Source organism: Bidens hawaiensis, unplaced genomic scaffold, assembly GCF_021521415.1.
Source record: "Bidens hawaiensis isolate Kalapana, Puna unplaced genomic scaffold, B.hawaiensis_p1.1 tig00060477_1, whole genome shotgun sequence".
In the NCBI taxonomy this organism is placed as follows: domain Eukaryota; kingdom Viridiplantae; phylum Streptophyta; class Magnoliopsida; order Asterales; family Asteraceae; genus Bidens; species Bidens hawaiensis.
In genome coordinates this window covers 34,053-44,841 of record NW_027500921.1, presented here as the reverse complement: position 1 = coordinate 44,841, position 10,789 = coordinate 34,053, and the positions used below count along the sequence as shown (strand labels likewise).

At 38.6% G+C, this 10,789-nt stretch overlaps 1 protein-coding gene across 1 annotated transcript; it reads right to left on the bottom strand.

The window, feature by feature from the left end:
* Positions 1-1,336: 1,336 nt before the first annotated feature.
* Positions 1,337-2,292, bottom strand: LOC143603077 (uncharacterized). Its single transcript, XM_077079990.1, has 3 exons — positions 2,276-2,292; positions 1,799-2,039; positions 1,337-1,666 (listed from the first exon to the last, which is right to left on the bottom strand). The coding sequence occupies exons 1-3, from the start codon at positions 2,290-2,292 to the stop codon at positions 1,337-1,339; spliced, it is 588 nt and encodes a 195-aa protein (XP_076936105.1).
* Between the last annotated feature and the right edge of the window lie 8,497 nt (positions 2,293-10,789).

Genomic DNA, 10,789 nt, shown 5'->3' with positions numbered 1-10,789 from the left:
AGTTAAAACAATCCTATGAGCAATTATTATAGCAGCCGACAAACTAATCGTTCTGATCAACGTACACATAAACGACTTAATGCAAAACAATACTAAACATCATACTCATAGATTAATTAACAATAGTTACAAAATATGTGTTCTTAATACATGAGAAAACTAAAAGTAATACAATCTTTACATCCCGGATTTGATTTGAAGGATTTAGCCAAGCCTCGACATCACGCAATCTTCAATTATGATGAAACGGAACATGAATGTGATCTCGGTATGAATTGATGAGATGGATTTGTCTTCTCTTTGCTCTAGAAACTGTTTGGAATGAGTTGGGAGAGAATAGGGTCATGCAAAGAATAATTTGATAAAATACCTATATTCCCGTCTTCTCCACCCATCGCGATACGCGATGGGGTCTTCTGGGGTCCATCGCGTATCGCGATGGACCAAAGTCAAAGTTTAATTTATTTTAATCCCATAGCGATACGAGATGGGTCTTCTGGCATTCCATCGCGAATCGCGATGGGTCCCTTCACCAGCAATAAAATAATTTTTTCATCATTTTGCGTATTGGACGTCCCGGGTCTTCATTCTGTGCCTCAACAGGTCCAAATTAATTGCTTTAATGCATGTGACCTGAAATGCAATAAACACGTATGAAATATCGAAGTTCCCACAATAAACGATTAAAAATAGTAAATAAACGAACTTAATTATATAAATATATATACACAAATTAACCAATCATCAACTATATTACCTCTCGTATGCCATCTTAAAGTATTTACGCCAAGGTTGTACGACATATTTGGAAAGTGTAACAATTAAAAACCCTGATGAAAAGCGTATAGAAGACATCCCAGTGGTACGAAAATATTCAGATGTTTTCCCTAATGAATTGCCTGGATTACCACCGACCCAACAAGTTGAATTTAGTATTGACCTAACACCAGGAGCAGCTCCCATCGCTAAGGCACCCTACCGACTTGCACCTTCATAAATGCAATAAGTATCCAATCAATTGCGAGAATTATTGGATAGGGGTTTTATACGTCCTAGCTATTCGGCATGGGGAGAACTAGTTTTGTTTGTGAAAAAGAAGGATGGAAATTGTCGAATGTGTATTGATTATCGAGAATTTAACAAGAGTGACTATTAAGAATAGATATCCTCTACCGCAAATTTACGATTTGTTTGGACAACTTTAGGGAGCGAAATATTTTTCAAAAATTGATCTTAGATTTGGTTATCACCAAGTGAAACTTCAGAAGGAAGATATTTCGAAAGCACCCTTCGGACTCGGCATGGTCATTATAAATTCTTACTTATGCCTTTTGGGCTAATCAACCCATCCTGACTTGTAATCTTCCGGCCATCTTTTTATACCGCCGACAATGCTTCGGTTGGCGCGTTCTACTTCCCCGTTCCCTAGCGGGTGGGCAACGGAAGTGAACGTTTGAGTAATATTCAACTCTTTGAGCCATTCTCTGATGCGCTGGTCTGCAAATTGAGTTCCATTGTCGCTAACCAAGTTCATCGGTAATCCAAAACGACATATGATAAATTCCCAAATGTATTTCTTGATGCTGGCCGCATTTATCGTTGCCACCGGTTTTGCTTCATCCCATTTGGTGAAGTAGTCGATAGCAACGAGCTTCCAGAAAAGGCCCTGTTAAGTCAATTGCCCATTTTTGGAACGGCCAGGATGCTGTCACCGGGATCATTGCATTTTTGGGCTCAAGGTCTTTGGTGCATGGCGCTGGCATGCGCTACACCACCTTAGTTCCTTTTCCGCGTCTACATGCATGACCGGCCAGTAATATCCTGTGTTCATGATCTTGGCCACCACCATTCTAGGTCCTGCACGGACGCCACAAATTCCTTCTTGAATTTCTCTCAACAAGTAATTTGCGTCTTGTGCATCCACACATCGGAGAAGTGGCCCCAAATAAGACCGTCTGTACAAAATGCCGCCCTGAAGTGTATAATTCAGCCTTTGTGGCGGATAATTCTGGCCTCCTCCTTTTTGTCTGGCAAAATGCCTGATGACAAGAAGTTAACAATTGGTGTCATCCAGTTTGTTGTAGCTGCGAAGCACACACAGACTTCCCTATTTATTGTTGAAGGGTTTGCTAACACTTCTACGCGGATATCTTTGGCGAGGTGTTCGAAGCTTACCGATCCTAATATGCTAACGATGTCTGCTTGTTTATTCTTGCTTCGCTTTACGTGTTTTACTTTGCACGTAATGAATGTTCCCATTAGCGCCTTAGCTTACGCCAGATACGATGCCATTTTCTCGTCTTTTGCATCATATGATACTTATATTTGATTCGCCACCATCATTGAATCAACGTGGGCTTCCAAATGTTGAGCCTCCAACTTTTTGGCTATTTCAGGCCAGCCAACAATGCTTCATATTTCGCCTCGTTATTTGTGCTCTTGAAGTCGAGGCGTGTTGCATACGTGAAGTCTTGGCCTTCTGGGTTGGTTATTCGTAACCCTACGCCTGCACCTTCATCGTTGTATGCCCCGTCAGTGAACAATTTCCGAATTTGTTCTTTTTGTTGTCTTGCGGGTGGTTCTATCTCTTTTCGGAATTCTTCTTCTAGCTCTCGGGGTACTTCAGCCATGAAATCTTCCAAAACCTGACCTTTGATTGCTGGTCTAGGTTTATATTTGATTGCGTGTTCTCCCAATTCGATCGCCCACTTGGCCAGTCTTCCTGACAACTCTGTTTGCTTAACACGTTTTGCAGGCGATAATTGGTGAGAACATGTATCGGGTGGCCTTGGAAGTATCTCCTCAGGCGACGCGTCGTTATTACCAGTGACAGGACCAACTTTTCCAAAGTGGAATACCTTGTTTCTGCATCTGCCAAGGTGTGACTTACATAGTAGATAAGTGTTTGAACACCACTTCTTTTCACCATTAGTACCGCGCTGATTTCTCTCTCGGAAGCTGCTAAGTATACTATCAGCGGTTCATTGGCCTTTGGTGCCGTCAGCGTTGGCAATTCTGCTAGCGTGACTTGATTTCTTGGAATGTTGTTTCTGCTTCCATCGTCCATCGAAATTGTGACTTTTTAAGACAGTTTCTCAGGGTTGAGACAAATGGAAAAGATCTCTCCGCATGACTTGACAAGAATCAGTTAAGTGAGACCAACCAGCCATTAAGTGTTTGCACTTGCTTGATAGTCTTCGGGGAGGGCATTTTCAATACTGCTTCTACTTTCTCTGGATTGCCTTTGAAGCCCCTGTTGGTTACAATGACTCCTACGAATTTTCCTTCTTTCATCCCGAAGGAACATTTCCCAGGATTGAGTTTCATGCTGATCGCGAGAAGCGTCTTGAAAATTTCTTCAATATCTGTTAGTATCGCTTTCTCAGTCCCGCTTTTGATGACCAAGTCATCCATGTAAACCTCTAGATTTCTACCTATTTGGGACTTGAATTCCTTGTCCATTAGGTGTTGGTACGTGGACCTTGCGTTCTTGAGTCCAAACGGCATCATTTTGTAGCAATATGTTCCATTGTTTGTTCGGAAGGCCATTTTGTCTTGAGACCCCCGCCGCCATGTGGATCTGGTGGTACCCTTTATATGCGTCAAAGAAACATTTGAACTGAAAAGGGACGAGCGCGTCCACCTTTAAGTCGATTTCTGGTAAAGGGTAACAATCTTTAGGAGATGCTTTGTTGAGATCTTTAAAGTCGATGCACATAAGCCATTGCACGTTTGCCTTTGGTACCATTACGGGGTTGGCCACCCATGTTTGATATTGAATTTCGCGGATTATCCATGCGTCTATCAGCTGTTGAACTTGTTTATCACAGGCTTTTGCTTGATCTGGCCCCATTTTTCATTGCTTTTGTATTGGGACAAAATACGAATTAACTTTCAACTTGTGTTCCGCCTTGGATCTTAGGACCCCTGTCATATCTGCCGGAGTCCATGCGAACACGTTTACGTTGTTGATAAGCAACTTTTTCAGCGCATTTCGCGCTTCACTAGAAAGGGTTGGCCCGATGGCCACACTTTGTTCTAGGAACTTCCTATTGAGCACCCACTTCTCCACTTATGTTGCTTTAGTTGTTTTCAACATCTTTTATGGCGGTGATTTTAGTTCTGCCACACGGCATTCTTTGTTGGCGTGAATCATCGCCACTCCTGTTGGGGTTGGTACCCCTGGTATATCGTGGGCTGTTGAGGGGATGGCGTTAAAGTCTCTTATCGCCTCCCTACCCAGGATCACGTCATAATGCGGGTGTGATGTTTCCATGACCAGGAAGTCCACCTCTTCTGTTCTTGAATGTATCCTTTCGGTGAGCGTAACGGGAAACGTTAATTGTCCCATCGGGTACTCAATACTCTTGTTGAAACCAATTATCGAAGCGTTGACGGGTATCAACCTTTGCTTGTCTTTCTCTTCCAGCAAATCGAAACACTAGCGAAACATGATGTCAGACATAGCCCCCGCATAGATAAAGAAGTGAGGCATCCGGTAGTGTCCGAACACTGCCGTAACGACTAGCGGTGCTTTCTTATTCGCTCCCCCTTTTACCCTTGGGAAAATTATTTGTTCCTCTTTCCAGGCGGCATGTTCCACCTGGCTGCACTTCTTGGTTTTCATGCCGCCAGAGATCATGTTAGCATGAAAGTCTTTGATTTTCTTTTTCGGCCTTCCAGCGTCGCGTGGAGGCAGACGTCTGTACTTTCCTTTGATACTTTTGACCAAATGGTCCAGCTTTCCGCTTCTGACGTATTCTTTAATTGCATCTTTTAAGTTCCGACACTGATTTATCGTGTGGTCATGTTGTTCATGATAGTCACACTAACTTTTCATGTCCGTGTTTGGCCCTAGTTTGAATGGAGCTGGCTTCTTGAGCTGGATACCCTCCGTATACATTATTTGTGCTGAGCATTTGGTCAGCAGGGTCCATCTGTTGACGCGTGTGTCTGCCCTTTCAACTTGTTTTTGAAGGGCTCGTACGGCGCGGTATCCTTTTGCTGGCTTTCATTGTTTAATCTTGACCATACAGAAGATATCTTCTTACCCTACCGGCTCTGTTGATATCTGTCACACCCCTACCAAAGGCGGAACATGTCGGGGTGTAACACATAGATTGTACAGTAGCTCAAAAGACACTAATTAAAGCGACAATACTTATTTAATTCATTAATATCAAAACAAGTACACAATTATAATAATCAAAACAAATACATCATATTTATTGTTTTTCTTTGAATAGATATCCTAAGGTCAAACTATTGTCTTCAATCTTTAATAATATCAACTACTTGTACCTGTAACATGTATAAAAATAAAGTTTGTCAACACGAATGTTTGTGAGAATACATAAGTTTTAGTTGAGTTATATATATAGATAAAAATCACAATTCATATGTAAATGATGAGTATTACAATTCTTATGAAAATGTAAACAACTAAATAGATGTGGACCCGTTCCTATTGTTACGAAATCAAAGTACTCGGGTAAGTGTATGATCATACTAGATGAGGATGAGATACCAACCACCAAACATAAAATAAACAATTAAGCACATAGAGCATTATCATAGAGCATGCAATAATCACACATAAACATATATTGAATTGTGTTTAGAATAGTTATGGAAATAAAAACGTGTAATGTAAATAGGGTATACATGCCACCCCCAAAACTTAAAAGATGAAAAAGGGGGATATGTAAACTCACCTTAACGAGTGGAAATAAACGATGAGACGGTGGTAAGAAGTTAAGATAGAGTCCTCGTGATACGTCGACGAAATTTCTTAATTGTTAACGATAATCTTAATTAATTATAAATGAAATAATAACAAGGCTTACGATGAATAGGGTTTAAGTAAAATTTTAAAATATTATTAGTTAATTTAACTATCATTGAATTTGTAAATGCTAAAAGTAACTAGAGCGTATAAGTTAATAAAACATGACACAACGGTTATAAATCGGCTTGTAGTCGTTTAGGATTTAAATCTTTCATTATTATTATTATTATTATTATTATTATTATTATTATTATTATTATTATTATTATTATTATTATTATATGTTTGCTTTCTTTACATTAATAAAATAGATATTTAATTAATATATACATAAAGTCATAAAAACTAAGACGAAAAAATGAGTCTTTATAATGAACAAAGATTTGGGTTATTAAGCGAGTTGTTGTCACACACACACACACACACACACACACACACACACATATATATAGATTATGGAGAAAAAAATTAAAGTTCAATGACGAGAAACAACAAGCCTAGAGGTTCGGTTTATCCATTTTACGTTTATTAAAAGTTATGAACATATATTAATATGAAAGAAAGTTGTTTAAATGTGTTTAAAAAAATAAATAATAAAAACCGGGTCCAGGGGGGCTCGAACCCGCGCCTGGACCGGTTCCAAGGTTTTAACACAGACGCACCAGCCATCAGGCTGGTGTGTTAATCTTGTTAAGATATCAATTTGCTTAAATAAGAACAATTACTCACAGAACCCTCCTTCAACAACCAAACCCTAGATCTTTAAATCGTTTCAAATGTTTAGTGTTTGTTAAAATTGATTTAGGGTTTTTGTTTGTTGAATAAAAACGACCAAAAAGCAATGTTTAATTACCGTTAATGCTGAAGTAGTGAGGGGGAACGTTCGTTTAGGGTTTGCGGCTTTAGTATGACTTCAAATTTGATCTTACGCTGCTTATCCGTTGAAATTATGTTGGGGGTTTGTGTCGGCTGGTGGTAGAGGTGGTGTGTGCAAGTTTAATTAAAATATAATCGAGTATTTATAGTGTTACAAGGTCAAAAGAGTCGCGGTTCGTGTTTGTTAGGTTAGCTGTCAATCGTTAATAGTTTACCATGTTTAAGGTGTCGGTAGGATCGGATTAAGGTAAGCTAATGATTTGGTAAGATCAGTTTGTCCGAAAATTGAGGAACAAGAAAGGGGGGGGGTCATGGTCGTCGGTGGTGGTAGAGAAAAGGGAGGGAAAGAATAAGATTTTGTTTATTGCTTATTGGTCCTTGATCTATGGTGTTGGATGCAAGATTAGATAAGTTTTTAGTTTGGGGGTTGATTTTGTATAACTCTCATAGTTATTAATAAACGAAATAAATAAATAAAAACTAAACAAATATGGAACTTTATTGATAAAATACCCGAAATGTTACAAACGTCCGGTTAATAATAATAAAAAATTAAAACGGGTCGTGTTTCCGTGTCCGAATATTGACGAATGTTACAGTATTCACAACTTTTTGAAAATTTCGTTCCGAAATTATAGAAACCATAACATAGAGAAAGAAAGTAAGTGTCAGAAAATCTTTTTTTTTAAATATAACACAGATCTTCAGGTGACGCAAATAACACTACAAACGGAAGACATAATAAGGACACTAATATATAGGATGTACCAGCGGCGTATCCACCATGCCCTCATCACATCGATATTTGTACCGTTACCCAAAATCACCCTCGGTTCTGAGTTATGACACACAACTGTAATCACCATGAGTTCCATGCGAGGATTTCGATAATTGTGCGTGCACTCATAATTATTTAGATCGTCGCATGATGCACATGGTTCGTCCCGTTGTGCGGGTTTGAAAACGTGGGTAAAAGTAAACTTTTTAAATCGATATCATTTGATCAAGAGCAATAAACTAAAAATTGAATGAAAATTGATGAACATAATTAACTAGTAAAATAATACCAAAAGATGACGAAATTGTTGAAGTTAACCTTTGAGAGTAATAACAACAAAATGAAATAAGTAGATAGAGGAAAATTATGTAAATAACTTCCACATACGATGTAGAGAAAATACTTGAAATGACGACAAAATTCACGCAATAATAAATAGGTTCACACAGCAAACGAATCACATGACTTATGAATATAATAATAGATAAGGTTTGAAACCAAGATTAAAAAATCGATGAGATGAGGTAATTGTACTGTGAGAATGTGATGAGTTTGGAGAGTTTGGGTAGTCATGTATTAAAATATCGAAATAAAATTTGTACATGTGATTCCTATTAGATAACTATGTACAACACATGTTCATAGTCCCAATTTCCAAAACGTTTATAGGAAATCGGTCATAGGTAGTTTATGATATAAATACGGTACTATTAGATAACTACGCACATCACCATGCACATAGTCCCGGTAAATAACCGGTCATAGACCACTTAAATCAGGATAATAAATTGTGTAACAATAAATAGTGCAATAAACGACAAGATATGAATAATTGAGAGATTGAATGCCATTATAAATAACCAAAATTCCCATTCATAACAAAACTAGAGATTAATGAAGTTAACACACTAGATTTAAATGAAAAGAACTAAATAAAAGAAACGTCTTTTGCGTAGCATGTCTTCATAAAGGGTTAGGCTTAATATACATACAAAACACAACATTCAATATTTCATATGCACAAATATTCCCATCATACACAAAAACAACAAAAAAATGTCACTTTTTAGAAATATTGTGCAACATTATTTGCATAACTACACATTACATATTAACCAATATATACTACACAAAAACCAAATACACCCATTATAACATATCCAACCTACACAACAGTCAATTGTCCAGCACATTTAAATGATTAGTACCTAAATAAACACATATATAACAAAATATACAACCTACACAACAAAGAATTATGCCTTACGTATAATATCTTTAGCACCTACACAATAAAACATTATATACATGAACCTACACATAATACCATGCACCTACACATACATTACATCATATACTGTAACATCCTAAAATTTATAATGTTGAATAGAGAAAGTTATGTTAGTGATTTCGCGTTTTTAATATCGGGTAGGAGCGGGTCATGGACTTGGATTAACTGAGATAGGATAAATGAGAATGGGATTTCAGGGATATAAATACCCCCAAAATCCCAAAATATCTCATTTCTCACCAAACTCCACACACACTCCACACACTCCTCAAAACACACACATACTAACCGATCAAGATTCGAAGCCGAAACCCGAGATTTTGTTGATAGATCTGAGTTGGTAAGGTAAGAACAATCCAACAAAGCTATTATTACTGTAAATGGTTAGGATCGGATGGGTTAACCGGACCCGAAACCCAAACTGCCCACATCGGACCCCTAAAACGTCGATTTTAGGCCGATTTGATGGTTGGGATTTGTAGGCGCCGATCATACGATTCCGTGGGTACCAAAATCGAGTTATTTGGCTAAGAAACGAAGGAGTTATGGGCAAACAGATCTGCAGCGCGATAACTTCGCCTGCAAGATTAAGTTCGCCTGATGAACTTCGCCTTCAAGCGTAACTTCGCCTTCAAGCGTAACTTCGCCTAAGGTTTAACTTCGCCTGAAGCCAAGTTCGCCTAAGGTTTAACTTCGCCTGAAGCCAAGTTCGCCTAAGGTTTAACTTCGCCTGAAGCCAAGTTCGCCTAAGGTTTAACTTCGCCTGAAGCCAAGTTCGCCTAAGGTTTAACTTCGCCTGAAGTGAAGTTCGTTTATAAAATAAATTAAAAACCTAATGGAAAATGTGTTAAGGCAGTTATCGAAAATAAAATTTTTCCAAGCTGACATGGCAGCTTAACCCCAGCCAGGGGCTCTGCCCCTTGGACCCCGCTAGGGGCTGCCGCCCCTAGAACCCCGCTGCCAGGGGCGCTGCCCCCGGACCCCCGTTCGTTGTGGGTCATATATAGATAGAAATACAAAACGAGTAGTAGTAGTTAATTGATATGTGTAAATATTATACAGTTAGCCGAGCCCAGTTAAAGAAAGGAATTACGATCAACGGCGAGCGTAACAGGATCCAGGTGAGTTTCTAGCCCCATTCCTTGTTATGTTTTCGGGGCTGTGTGCATACTTGATGTGTTGTTAATACATTTATCCTAAGTGATAAGTGTATGCCATATGTGGTATATGTGATATGTATGAATGATTGCTTGATGGTTCGTGAACGATCTTCGGATATTGCACGTACTGTCAGGTTGTAACGTTATAAAGCCATATGTAATATATGTGATATGTATGAATGATTGCTTGATGGTTCGTGAACGATCTTCGGATATTGCACGTACTGTCAGGTTGTAACGTTATAAATATGGCAAGTATGAAATGTATGTTTATGTGTATGAACGTAATAAAGTCAATAAAAGAAGGAAATGACGGTTGTATGGTTGTATGGTTACGAAAAGGGTACCGAGCCCTAATAATACTCGAGGTATGATGTATGGTTGTATGGTAACGAAGAGGGAATCGAACCCTACTAATATTCGAAAACAAGGGACCAGACCCTTATAATATCTGTGATGTTAGGGACCAGACCCTTATAATATCTGTGATGTTAGGGACCAGACCCTTATAATATCTGTGATGTTAGGGACCAGACCCTTACAATATCTGTGAGGATAGGGACCAGACCCTTATAATATCTGTGATGTTAGGGACCAGACCCTTATAATATCTGTGATGTTAGGGACCAGACCCTTATAATATCTGTGAGGTTATAGGGCGAAAGGCTCTTAAAAACGTATGATTATGAATGTAAAGAAAGTATGTAAGTAAGAAAGAAAGTATGTAAGTAAGAATGAAGGTATGTGTACTTATGTGTGTATGAAAGAAAGTTATGAGGTTAAGTACGTATGTATGTAATAAGGTATTGTATGGTATTGTATGATTAACTAGAACCCACTCAGCGTAGCTGACTTTTAGTATGCACGCAGGTGAGTAGGATGAGACAGCTGGCTTG

Excerpts from the sequence above, each read along its gene's own strand:
- LOC143603077 (XM_077079990.1), bottom strand. Across the intron at positions 1,667-1,798 it reads ATTACTGGCCGGTCATGCAT|GGCCTTTTCTGGAAGCTCGT; the intron begins GTAGACGCGGAA and ends TTGACTTAACAG.